This window comes from Ambystoma mexicanum, chromosome 4q (assembly GCF_040938575.1).
Source record: "Ambystoma mexicanum isolate Mex_15411 chromosome 4q, UKY_AmexF1_1, whole genome shotgun sequence".
Lineage (NCBI taxonomy): Eukaryota > Metazoa > Chordata > Amphibia > Caudata > Ambystomatidae > Ambystoma > Ambystoma mexicanum.
The window spans coordinates 659,446,943-659,461,088 of record NC_090928.1 but is presented as its reverse complement, the minus strand read 5'-3'; the positions used below and the strand labels follow the sequence as shown (position 1 = coordinate 659,461,088).

General features: G+C 48.5%; 1 protein-coding gene across 1 annotated transcript in view; it reads right to left on the bottom strand.

The window, feature by feature from the left end:
* Positions 1-1,980: 1,980 nt before the first annotated feature.
* Positions 1,981-14,146, bottom strand: part of CIMIP6 (ciliary microtubule inner protein 6) — a 208,385-nt gene continuing 196,219 nt past the window's right edge. The window contains exon 5 of the mRNA XM_069608233.1: positions 1,981-2,828. Within this exon, the coding sequence (XP_069464334.1) occupies positions 2,349-2,828 (480 nt within the window). The 3' untranslated portion in view covers positions 1,981-2,348. The remainder of the gene's footprint in view (positions 2,829-14,146) is intronic.

The window sequence follows — 14,146 nt, the reverse complement described above, 5'->3', positions numbered from 1 at the left end:
GCACCCCTAGTTGGAGGGATAACAGCTTCTTGGACTGTAGGGGTCTACAGGTCTGTGATTGTGGCCTGTCACAAGCCAGTAGATGGAGCCCCCATGGGGGAACCCCCTGCCATTGTGAGGTTAATGCGGGGAGTCAAAGTGTGCCCCCTATCCATAAAAACATGCAGCTATGATACATCAACGCAGTCTTGCAACTATTTATGAACTGGGCACGTAACAGGGATTTGTCGGACCAACAGCTGTCCGGAAAGCTAGCAATGTTGTTGTGCCTGGTGTCCTGTAAAAGTTTGTCTGATGTGAAAGCGCTCGAGATAGACAGGAAAACCTTCTGTCCACAGGGGATGACCTTCTCCATTGCAAGAAGGACTAAATGTCACTCGTCGACAATTTTGTATCCCTATTTCCTAGACCAGCCTAAACTGTGCGTGGCTAACTGTATCAAGGAATATAAAGCGAGGACGGCCGATTTGAGACCGGTGGATGTTTCCCAGCTGCTCATTATGCACAGAAAACCATTTAAAGCGGTAGCAGCAGCGACTATGGTCGGATAGGTGCGAGAAATCATGTCCCTAGCAGGCCTAGATGTGACGCGCTTCAGAGCGCATTGTCAGAGGCACTATGGCCTCCAAAGCCTTTACAGTCGGAGCTGGCCGCAAGACATCCTAAAGGCATTGGTCCAGCAACGCCACTTTTAAGACATTTTATTTTAAACAAATTGCAAGTGTGGCAGCAGCAGTGGTGGGCAGCTTTGAACAAGCATAATGCTTGCCTCTGGTCTTGACATAGAATGAAGATTACCCCTGCTGTAGCGCACAGAGTCTTGATTCTATTAAAGACACAGAGGCAAGCAATATCCCACCCAGTGACGCATGACAGATGTGTGGTGTATATGATAACATTGGTCTTCTATTAATGATGCATTGCGTCGTATGACCCTACATAATGTATGTCTTCTCTGACAGGGCATGATCAGAAGACTGGCTGAGGACCTGAGCGCAGAGGAGACGATGTTCCCGCAATTGGTATCAACAGCATTGGCCCTCTGAGTGCCCTGAATGGGTGAAGATGGGACGACGTAACCTGTTGCAGCATGCTGGTTTGCTGTTTGGAGTGTGTTATTGGTTATCGCACATCAGTTGCAAGGCATCAAGGAAGAGGAAAGGACCTGGGCAGGAGATGGCTCATAGGACAGGACATAGACATGGGACTACCAGGGACATTGGGTTTTTGGAATATGTTTTTTTCTGTTTGAAGTTAAAAAATGTTTTTAACTAAGACTTTTTTTAAAATGTAAATCTGCTGGAAGAGTGCAATTTAAGCATAATGCTTGCCTCTGTGTCTTTAATAGAATTAAGGCTCCCTGGGCTACAGCAGGCGTAATCTTCATTATCTCTGAACAGTGTGAGATGGTCACTGCATTTTCTGCAGATAAAAAAAAAAGCACACTCCTGAAGCAAGGCCCTTTAAACAAAGCCAGGCCTGTCACTGGAGTATGGTCTTTATTTAACTTTTGTTACCCACAACTCCCACATGCGTGATTTTCGCACGCCTTGAGACAGAATGACAATGCTGGACTATTATTTGCCTGCAGAGCCTCTGGCGTGCAATGGCCCTGGGCCGAGGAAGTGGGCGTGGTGTCCCTTTCCTACTGAGGCACACATTCCCGTCTAAGTACAAAAGGACATGGAAACAAACGCCCAGTTATATTTTGGAAAATGCAAATCCAGTTGACATGTGTTTTAGGCATCTACTGCACTGGTCTGAATACAATAAAAGGTTCCACTTGTATTTTGAAAATATATTAATTGGTCTCTCACTTTGTATTTGTATTTTAACGTGTAGAACTTTCCTTGCCCTTTCCTTGCTACGCTTTTTTATGCAATGCCACAAAACGCATTCGCTGCAACCGGATGTATTAGCAATTGGTCTTCTCGAGTTTCCAACATGTCAGAGGCAAGACAATAAGACGCAGGTGGGCAATTAAAGAATATGAACAAGTTTATTCCTAGTGTGTAGAAGTACAAGAAATGCCATTGACACATCCTACTCTCTATTTAAATAAAGTGTACTCCGGAGTAATCATACAAATAGCATTGCTCTAAACATTCAACGTTGCAGACAACTTCCGACAGTCACGGCCACCATGTACAAAGCATTAAATAAATAATGTTGGTTAAAAGCACCAAAAGCAACAAGCAACACATCAGGATTATTTTACGCTAAACGTATGTTGCTCTTGTTGCGTAACTTTTTTTGGCAAAATCAAAGCACAATGCAGCTGTTATATCAAAAGGCACTGTTGTTGCCTAACAACTTGCGCCGACAGCTGGCGTTTGCTGTTAATGATGTCAGGAGGCAGCGATGCTTTCTGTGGTGACGGGCGGCTGCGTGCAGGTTGAGGTGGCTGGGGGGAGTTTTGGTAATCTGGTGACGGATGTATGGCTGCCTCCCTGCGGCTCATCTTTGTGGTCTCTCGCTGGGCACTGCGCCTCTTCCTCCACTCGTGCCTCTGTGGGAAGGCGTCCATCCACTTCACTGGTCCGACACATGCTTGAACTGTGCTGTCCATTCGCAGGAATTCTGGGATAGGCCTTGGCTGCCTCTCCGAGGTCTGTTTTTGATAAACGGGCTTCGGCGTCTGACATCTGCTGGGAATTCTGCAGGCAGTCGGTGGGTGAGGTCATGCTGCTTTCCGCAAGGCCTTCTTTCCCCGCCTTCGGTTGTTGGCGTGAGCATGACCCCGAAGCACTTAGGAATGCTTTACCTCCCCGGGGACCTGCCGCCCCCCTCTCGGGTTTTATCTCTGTCCAGATAAAGGCTCCATGACGCTGAAAAAAGGGAAACAAGTTTGATATTAAACAGGAGAATATAAGCAGCCCGTAGACGCAGCTGTGCGCTGACTTTATTTATTAGTTTAAGTGCTGCTGGCATGGGATCTACTCGTTTATACGCCTCCTTGCTAGCTATCAGCCACAGCTACGCAGGCGCGGGAAGAATGAGTAGTCTGTCAGCCAGCGTTATTCATGAAATGGGAGGCATGACAGGACAACTCGCAACGAGGCAAACAGGAAGTGCCTTCTTTTCCCAGGTTCCAGCCATTCAGCTCCCACCAGACTGTGTGTGACTTGCATAATGTTATCTGGCTATTCAGATTACATTTCATGTCTTGCCCATCGTGGTTACCATAGCTTCAAAGATTAATCTGCCACAGTCATTTCAAACTAGAAACATTCGTGAGAAACACCAAAATGAAACAAATGAGAGTCAGGCACTCCTGTAATGTCATGGCTAGTGGGTGGCGGCTATGGTGTCTGGTACACATGACTCAATGCTCCAACCACAAAGATGTCAGGCGGCACAACACTGTTGATCCCCAATGAGGGTTAAACATATATTTTTTTCTGCCTACTATGAGACAGATACTTTTCTCACATAGAGCAAAATGTATGCCTCTGGGCTAATTTGCATACCCACAATGCATTGTCCAGTGGTTCAGAACTGGAGTTGCCCTTCCAGGCATGGCAAGTGGGTAGTGCTGCAGCATTGTGATTGTTAGTTAAACTGGCCTAGTCTCACATTTCAGGTAGAAGGGAATGTTTACATCACATTTTCTTTTTAACCCACCATAACTTTGAGGGTATTTGGTAAAAATTACAAAAAGAGGGGATGTACAAATTATATATGTGAAACATTAAATAAAGAACACAAGTATGTTAAAAGAATGCAACATGGATTCCAGAGCTGTGCATGATGTTTTACTCTAGTGAATGTGATAATATAATCGTTCACTGGATCTAAATCATCCCATATTAATTGAATCTGGAATTTGTTTAAAAATGTGGGTCTACAAGTTATTGTAACTTGTGCAGAATCATGTACTAAACACATATTGTGGAGAACTCCACTACTTAGCCATAACAATGTATAGGTTTCAAATGCTACCGCTAGTGTACTGTTTTTACGTTCACAGAAAATGCATTGGCACCTCAGGTACTGTGACACATTTCCCTCCCACAAACATTAGATTCTTAAAGGGGAACACCAGTCAAAAATAAAGATCTAATGGTTTTCATCTTTCCACATATTTCCCTTCTTGACAAATACCCAACAGCAGCAGCTGTCCTTGGAAAGGTTTCCAAAAGAGGTTGTGGTGCAGCTCAGCATCCATCTCCTCTGAAGATCCACCTCGATGGTCTCGGATGTGACGGCACCACAATATAAATGGAACACACAGTGCCCCATGACATCAGTTCATTATTCCGCTTGCTCAGCGCGCTGTTTTTCTCGAAGGTTTTTTGGTAGCTCTGTCACCATGCCAGATACCCAATAACCTTTGGGGTTCAAGCACTGCAGGCACAGCAATGCTAAGATGTCCGTGAATGACCCACACAATACAAGTCAATGCTGTCTAAGTACTGAACACAATGTCAAGCAATGTCACCAAAAAAAGGTACTTGCAATATGGCCTTGAAATCCATTAACACTTTATGCATGGTGGACAAGAAAACACATTATCTAGCCTGGTATCTCCGAGGACCCCATCCACCGTCCTGAGGGTGAGATTTAAGGACTCAAGCACCTGTGAACACATGAGCCCCATCGCTCTTAAAGAACAGGCTGCTAAATTGGTGGTAGGCCCTACCCACTTCAGATGTCGGGCCAATTACTCTCTGTGAGATTAAATCCTCGAAGTTGGATACAGAGGGCCTGACACCTGAAAAGGAGATACATAATAAGAAGCACAAAAGGCAAAAGAAGAGATTCCATTCGAGGAATGAACCTTATCGCACGGCTTTCTTGCATAAAAGAAGAAAGTGCACCACTCGAGGAGCGCAAAGAGCAGTAGCACCCCCAGCAAGATAAGGTGTCCTTTCCTTCGAAAAGTGTGTCCTGAGCGCAGTGGGAGAGTTTTCAAAATCAGATCCTTGACATTTCCGCCAAGACCGCAAGGATGTTGGGTCAGTATTGATGGCGGCGCTGGGTCGCACTGCACATTCAACATCTAGTTGTGGTAGTGGCCACATAACTCGGATCTCAGCCGCTCCCACTCATTAAAAGGATCTGAGGGTTTCCTTGGTGCCGAGACTCTGCGTCAATCCCTCGATATTGGTCAAATTCATCAATGCAGTTCTAGCGGGTAAGCCTCAACTATTGCAGAGCTACGCTCCTCTGTCTAGGACACAGTTCTTTCATTCAATGCAGCCTATCTAAGATGCACAAGGCGGCCTTATCCAAACAGGCTTAGAGCCTTTGAATTGTCCTCATACTTCCTTAGCAGAATTTCACTATAACGACATTGACATTTGGAATTTGGCTACGGACATGAAAGATGCAAGTGGCCTTGGCACATCTACAGGCATTTGGACATGCAGGCCTCCCTCTATGTTCACCAGAATACTGCCATTCGTAAGACCATCGCAAAGGTGATTGACATGTTGGAGCTCGGGGGAACCATTGAAGGTGATGGTGCAGTAGGAGCTGATGGATATTTTGTAGACAAAGGCCCACACAAAGAGACAATGCATCCATTTAAAGTGGCTATACCAGACCAGATTCTTTAAGTGTAGCAGATTCCTTGTTCCACTCCGGCAGTAGGCAGGGACATGGCAAAAGGGTCCAACCGCCACCATTGTACTCAGTATTCTTGTTGCTACATCCAACCCCTGAGAGTCTGGTTGTACAGGCAGCTACAATCCATTATATATTATTTCATCTACTCCCCTACTTTGCCTGATGACAGAAACAGCAAAAAGATTGATTCAATCACAAAAATGTACTTGCAGTATGGCATTGAAGGTCATTAACACTTTACGTGTGGTGGACAAGTGCACACATATTCTGCCTTCTGGTGCCCTCAGGGGCAGAATTAAGGACTATGTGGTCAAAGTCTCTAGGGCTGGCCATCTAGAAGGCTACCCCTGACGCCCAATCCGCTTCACTTGTCGGAGTTCGTGACTTTAAGCACTTATGTATATCGACCAAGGTCAAACTCAGTTTACCTCTGCCAAGATTGTTTTGAAATAGTAAACACACCCAGGCAGGTGAAGATGTGCATAGAAAAGGCAGTTATTAATAGCTTCAGTGCCCTAGGGATCCACTTCAGCAAAATCTATGATGTGCCCTCCCCAAATTCTGCTAGTCACTGTTCAACTCTCTCTGCATACTAGTGGCAAGCCATTACTTTGGATGCATGAGATTTGCAACTGGGAAAAGGGGTTACTACCTTCTCTTTATTAGGAACCCCCCCCCCCGGTCATGTGTTGTTGAACCCCTCCGCAAGCCCTGCCATCCAGTGCTTCTGGAAGAGTTGGCCTCTCTTCTGGTCAAGTGAGCAGGGGAACTGGTTCTGGCATCAGGGAGGGGGAAGGCATGGTACTCCTGTTATTTCCCCATACTGAATTAAGGAGGAGGGTTATGTCCCATTATGGACCCCCGGAACATGAGCAATTTCTGAGGAAGGACCAATTTCAAGAGTGTTTGGTGTTACCGGACCTCCAGGATGCTTCTTGCATGTGCAAATCAATTTGCAGCACCGGAAATGACTAAGGTTCATGATAGGCAGTACCCATTACCAGTTCAATATGGTGTCTTTTGGGTTGACCTCCGCCCCAAGGGTTTTCACCGAGGCGAGGGCAGCAGGGGTAGTCTCAAGGGGGATGAAAATCAATGTTTTTACCCTAACTGGAGGACTGGCTCATCAGGGGTGACTTACCAGAGCAGGTGTTAAAACATCTCGAGAACACTTGCTAGCTACTGCAAAAGTTGGGTGTTTCCCAATATTGGAAAAAATCCCATTTGACACCACGCCAAATGCTCCGATTTAATGGAGTAGTTCTGTACACTCAGGTGGGGGAAGACCCTCAACCTCCAAGGCAGCATTGTGCCTATGGTTAAAATGTTCCAGAGCACACAAAGGCCAAAAGCCCCAGTCTTTCTCCACCTGCTGGGTCGTATGGCATCCTGCATATTTCTGGTGCCAGAGAATGAGGTCATGCCAGTGGATATGCAAAATCAGTGGTCCCAGTTTTCCAGAGACTTGTCAACCTCTTACAGGTTTCAAAGGGGGTTATGCAAGATCTCCTGTGGTGGACCATCGAGAAGTAATGAGGATTGGAAAGTATTTAGACAGCCTTGTCCGGAGGGCACCTTTGTCTTGGATGCGTCAATTAAAGGCGGCTGTGCTCATGTGAGGGATCTTAGAGCGAGCAGGCTTTGGTTCCTTGTGGTGTCCAGGTTTCATATACACCATCTGAGCTGAGGGTGACCAGAGCTCTGATGGCCTTTCTCCCTTCGAGTGACCAGAGCTCTGATGGCCTTTCTCCCCTCGAGTGACCAGAGCTCTGATGGCCTTTCTCCCATCGCGATTGGGAAAGTGTCCCGATTCTGTATTATATCAACAAGAGAGCGGGTGTCGGATCACTGCCCCCTGTGAAGGAAGCAATGTGGCTCTGGACACTTGAAAATGACATCTCTATCTTGATGGTTTATTTCAGAGGGACAGAGAATATGGTGGTGGATTCTCTCAGCAGACAGGGTTCAGTTTTCCATGAGTGGGAGCTTTGCCCGGAAGTCCTTTTGTAGATTGTGGGCTTTTGTGGGAGCCACTCATATATGTCTGTTCACCACCAGGGGCAAAAGGAAATGCAAGCTCTTCTGTTTCAGGGAATTTTCTCTGAGGGAGGCATTGCGGGGGTGGGGGATGCATTTCTGGTAGAGTGCAATTTCTGTCCCCTCTAAGCATTCCCGCTGCTTCCAGTCATTCCAGTGGTAATTAGAACGTAAAGGAGGTGTGGGTACAACCATGATTCTAATTGCCTTTGATTGGAGTCAAAGGACATGGCATTCAGATCTTCTGCAGATGTCCATCTACACATCTAGGTGCATCCCTGGAGGTCGGACTCGCTGTCTCAGTCAGGTGGGCAGGCTCTTCACCCCAAACCCCCATACTCTCAGCCTTCATGCATAACTGGTGAGAGGTTAGGATCAGGGACAAGGTCCTGGAGGTGCTGCTCTCTGCAGGTTGGCCTCCTACGAATGCTAAAGTGGAGGAATTTTGAAGGATGGTGCACAGAGGTGGCTTTATACTACTACTCATGGCCCATCTCTGCTGTTTCGTAGTTTTTGTGGTGCCTTCCAGGACAAGGTGAAGAGTTGCATTGCGGCAATCTCAGTATTCAAGGGAATGCTGAAGAAGGGATCCTACTTTACATTTCCCATGGTTGCTCATTTTCTAAAAGGTTTGACAAATTCCTTTCCTCGGATTCATTGTGTGGTTCTGGAGTGGGGCTGTAACTTGATCTTGACTTTTCTTATTGGTGCTTCATTTGAGACACTGCATCCATGCTGTTGACAGCATTCCACTTTGAAGATTGTCTTTGTGGTGCCTATAACCTCTGCTAGGAGAGTGAGTGAGCTGCTGGCCCTTTCGGCTAAGCATCCTTACCTTCCATTTCCATTGGTATCTGCCACCTCATCTCTCTAAAGAGGGAGAGACTGCAGAGACTGAACCCTTAAAGGGCTTTAGGTTTCTACATTGCCAGGATGAAACCTTTTCATCAGGAGGTTCAGCTTTTCATCTCCATGTCTGATGCTCATTTGGGGAAGGATGTCTCTAAACAGGCCGTTTCATGGGGGATTATACGTTGCACCTCGGAATGTTGCTTGACGGCAGGAAAAGACATTTCTCATGGTCTCAGAACCCACTCCACTAGAGGAGCGGCTGCAACCTCAGGTTTGCAGTGGGGGTTGCTGCTGGCAAGATATTTGCCAGGCTGGAACTTGTTCATCCTTACAAATCTTCTCCAAGCACTACTGTTTGGACTCACAGTCTGGGCAGGGTGCCCATTTGGGGAGAGTTGTTCGTTGGAGATTCTTAGTCCAGATGTACTTTTTGCTCTCTGCCTTCCTCCATGCCAATCAGTACAATCATTACTGATGTGGAGTCTATCAAGAGGAGGAATCTGTGGTAAAATGCAATCAATTGGAAGGGAAAATGAGTTATCTGGTAATTTTCTTTCTGAGGGATTCTCCTACACAGATTCCCCATTTTCCTTCCATCTTGCCCTACCTACTATGCATGAACTTTAAAGAAGAACAAAAATCAACACATCAAATGACATTTTTGTTCAAATCTTTCTAGTGACGTAAACCCTCAACTGTTCAGCATTGGGTGAAAAAAGGGGAGAATTGAGACCATGGGGCGTAGTCTGCTCCGTTTTTATTGTGGCGGTGTGACCGTCGGAGTAGGTCAGCACCAAGCTGCACCACAACCTCTGCTGGAAAAGTTTACAAGGACAGCTGCAACTGCTGGGCATCTATCAAGATGGGGAAACGGCGGAAGGAAAACCCATCAGAAAGAACATTAGCAGATAAGTAATTCTCCCTTCTCTCATAAGATTCCCCCTTCATTTTCATTAACGAAAGGGCTGCCTGAGGAGAAAGCCACTACCACATTAAACCACACTGCCTGCGCCTTTGCCAAGTCACTGCTGGCGAACTAGATCTGATCATTCCTGACTGTAATGTTTACAATGCACCAAAAGCAAGAACACTATTGTTCAACTGCTCTATTTAATTTTGGCTAAGTGCCAACTGGTGTCAAATCTCCTGGGATGGAATGTAGAGGGTAAGATTGCCAGGTACGCTTGGGTTTGGCGCACTCTATAAATTAAATAAATAAATAAATGAAATAAATCACAACGCGTCCTCCTCACATCACTAGCATCCTCATGTGTTGAGTGTGTGCGCGCGCGTTAGCTTGTATTGGCGGATGTTGCTGCCATTTTAATCAGAATAGCTACCTTAGCCTCTAGAGGAGCTTGTTTTCATGAAGCCTCAAAGGCTTGCTTGAAGCTATCAGTCGAGGAGGACGGCAGCTGCCACATGCAATGCGGTCTAATCGGCTGGAGAAGGGGAACAGTTTCCCTGGATGGGCCATGCAACATCCATGAGCAGTAATGCATCTGTCTCACACAAGAAACCAGGGAGCACTGCTCGATGTGGCGCCATGGACAACAATCGTTTGGCAAAGCCCACCGTTTGGGGTTTAGTATAGGTGTGACGTATAATGTGGGGTCTACACAGAATCGTAAACGTTTGCGTTTTACTAACATTTAGGGAGTTTTACTCTCATGGTCGCTATGTGAACAAAAGTTTTTCAGAACAATTTAAAGGTAGTATTAACCTGTCAAAATAAACCCACATAAGGGTACAGGCAGGACACAAATGGACCCGCGAAAGCAGGGGCAATGCTGGAGCTGTCATAAGGTCGCCGGTGGGAGTGTGCATGGCGAGGTGCAGCTGTGATGGCGCAGTTACTCTCTCTTGGTCTCTCGGTAACAAATGGCGCCTCGGTATCCCCTTTCAGGCAGCCCTGGCATATGGATTTCCAAGTTGGGGAGTACTCTGCATTTCGGTGCGATTCTTTTGGTGCACTAAATCCCCAAAATGTCTTTGCAACTAGATAGTTTTTCGGTCTGAATACCTGTTTGATAAAGTATTGCTTCATATCTCTCTAAAGTGGTAAGGTGGGCAAATTGGCAGCATGAGGAAGCCAGCAAGATAGCTCAGTGGGTTAATAAGCGCTTGCCAAGACCAGTGTGGAAAGCAAAGGCCCAAAATATGACTAGGGGTTTGCTTATGTCAGAAATAAAAATTGTACAGCACCGCTTTTAACCACCAGGGGGCTACAGCAAGGCTGCGTCCTTGCCCCCATTCTTTTTAATGTATGGATAAATGGGTTTCAGCGCTATTTATAAGATTCTACATCAGAGTGCCCCTCACACCGAAAACGTCAGGCTGCCACTCGTCACCTGCGTAGGGCCCGTCCTCATAGCTGGACCCCCAAAGGTGCTACATGTTTTAATATACACATTTAACTTTTACGAGTAATACGACATTTAAAATGAAGCTCTCCAAATCTTAATTTCTCCTGTTATGAAAAGGCCAGAGGAAACGTGGGGAGTGTTTTGTCTAGGGTAAACAGGTGGTGAAAACCGTAACCTTCGATTACTTGGGTATAAGGTTTATGCCCAATTGTAGAGCCATTCCCCACACCCAACAGACATCCTGTACGACCCGAGCAGCGGCAGGAATGCCAGCATCGCCTCGCCTTTTAGAGGGAGAGCGGCTGAAATGAAGGCCCAGGCCAGGGCTCCCTTTGGCGCTTACATCTGTGGCTAGGAGTCCATGGTGCAACTACAGCAAGGGAGAAGCATTTTGCTCGCACGTGACTCAGTCTCCTGCCGCATGCACTGGTGTATGCGCATCATTCAGGGTTGAGCATAACGCATCTAGAAAACAGCTTTGTCATTGCCTGAACACTTTCACTGCTACCAACAGGGGTGAACCCCCAGGCTTCCGTACACAAGATATTGCAAGAGGTGCGATCCTTTGCGATGGAGCACTTCATTGTCGTGCAGCCCCCTTAAGGGATGCGCACGCGGCGGCGTGACGTTGCACGTCGCCGTGTGCATTATAAACAAAGGGGGCATTCCCGGCCGCGATAGTGCGACCGGGGAGCCCGAGCTGAACAGACGTGTGTGCCTGTGTCTGTGGGGTTGGAGGCTCACAGGAATCGCCGAACGGGTCATGGGGAGACCCCCAACAGTGGCTATGAGGACGGTGCGTTGCCCGGGCCCGGCGGTGATATGACTCAATTTTTGATCCGGATCGTATTACTGCATGCAATTTGTTCCGTGCTGCAGGCCGGGCAGACGCCACGCGGCGAGCAGCCATTTTGAATCCCAGGCAGGGGATACTCACGAGGCTCTGATAGGGCTCGTGCAGGGCATCCATGCCTAATTTTTGGAGCATTTCATAGCGGGCAGCTGTACCTGCCCCCACATGCCCAAATTTTGAATTTTTTAAAATTTTTGGCCGAATAATGTCGAGTGAAGGCGAGGAAAGGGGGAAAAGATGCCGAGGCCTGCTTAGCCCTTATACCTCCCTGGCTCAATTTCTGGGACATCCATGCTGGGACACAGCACTTTGCAGCTGAGGACTCCCATCTCCATTGTTATCTTCATCATGCCCAGCTGCTGTATATGTGTGTGAGGCACACTGTTGGTCTAGAGTTCACCCACCCATCATCATCATCATCATCAGGTCTGGACTTGTGATTCCTGTGTGTGTCTGGACTGGTGTTATTCAAGGCCCCTGGTGGGGACTGGACTGTGGTGGTGGGGTGAGTTGCGGCCCCCAATTCATGATGGGGGTGCCTGTGCGCACTAACCCATGAATGTGCCTGACGACCAGGATGGTGGGCAGCCCGCGGACCTGCAGCAGCCTCAAGCCCAGCCACAGCACCAAGCTCAGCCCCCGCCTGTGGCGCAGCCTCAAGCTCAGCAACTGCCTCAAGCTCCACCTGTAGTACAGCCCCAGCCTGTGGCGCAGCCTCTAGCCCAGCAACTGCCGCAAGCTCCACCTGTAGCACAACCGGTTATGCAGCAGCCCCCTCCAGTCATGGTGCAGATGCGGGCCCCGGCGGCACTGCAGCCTATCCCGGAGTTCGATGTCTCAGGCCCACCATCCAGCCTGGGGCCCAGGGGGAAGAGGTGGGTGGACCATTTGGACATGTACTTCAGGGCCACTATGGAAACGGATGATGACAGCAAGCTTGAGACTGTGCTGTATGCGGCTGGACCTGCAGTGCAAGTAATATTCAAGTCCCTCCAACCAGCTAATGCCTCCTATGCGGCGGCAGAGACTGCTCTTCAAGATCACTTCTTGCCCTTCGCCAATGCTGATTAAGAGAGGTTTGTAATGCTGTCAGCACGGCAGAAGGAGGACGAGACGCTGGACACCTTAAATGGCCGCCTCAGACGCCTGTCATTGGCATGTGCCTGGGGTGATGCAGATGACATGATCAGGACTATGCTCATCCAGGCCTGTTCGTTAGGTAAACTGAGACGGCAGGTGCTGAGGGAACCAGGTACTACACTTACCTGCATCCTTGAGCTGGGGCGTTGCCATGAAGTGTCGGAGGCCCAGGCGTCCAGGATGGAAGCTGATTCGCACCCGGTAAAGACTGAGGAGGTATGTGTCATGTGGCGGGGTGGCAGAGGTGTTAGAAGACCCAGAACCGGCCTGCGTGACAGGGGCGGGAGAGCTGGTGAGTCGTGCCAGAAGTGTGGATATGACTTACCTCACCCCGCTGAGTGCCCTGCGGCAGGAAGAACCTGCGGAAGGTGTGGCCTCGCGGATCACTTTTCCCGTGTGTGCAAGGCGGCCCTGCCTTTGATGGTGCCCAGAGGCCCGGTTCGATCGGGGTTCCTCCGTCAAAACCGCCCCCGAACGTGGCCCAGGTCGACCAGGGTGAGGAGGGTGCCCCCGCAGAAGAAGAGGAAGAGGAAGAGAACATCTTTTTCGTGTCTAGTTTGGGAGCCCTCAAGTCAAAGAACAGACGCCAACCGAGGTGTGTGGTGGAAGTGAACAAGTAGCCGGTACCGGTGCTCGTGGATACCGGGGCCTCAGTCAACGTGATGGCCCATGGGCATTATGATGCGATGGACACATCTCCTAGGCTGGTCAGTCCGAAGGCCCGTATCTTTGCTTTCAGTGGGTCGGAACCCATTCACTTGGACGGTGCTTTTGTAGCATGACGGCTCGCAGATCACGGCCCGCTTCTACGTCACACCGGTGAGCACAAATACCCTCCTGAGTTGTGCTGCGGCAGAGGCCCTAGGCATTGTCAGCTTTGCCTACTCGGTATATCTCGAGGACATTCATGATCTGCTGGACAAATATTCCGCCTTGTTCCATGGAAATGGCCAAATGGCCGGTGACCAGGTGAGACTTCACATTGACAAATCTGTGCAGCCTATAGCCCTGAAACATCGGAGGATGCCGTTTCACCTCGGGAGCAGGTGGACAAGGAATTGGACAACCTAGTGAATCTACACATTATCGAGAAGGTGGAAGGTCCGACACCTTGGGTCTCACCAATCGTGGTTGTGAGGAAGCCAAAGCAACCTGACTCCGTCCGCATATGCGTCGACATGAGGCTGCCCAACAAGGCCATCAAAAGGGAGAGACACCTGACCCCAACCATCGACGATATCATCACGGAGGTACAAGGGGCTCGCTTCTTTTCGAAGTTGGACCTTCGGGCCGGCTATCACCAAGTCGTCCTTCACCCGGAGTCAAG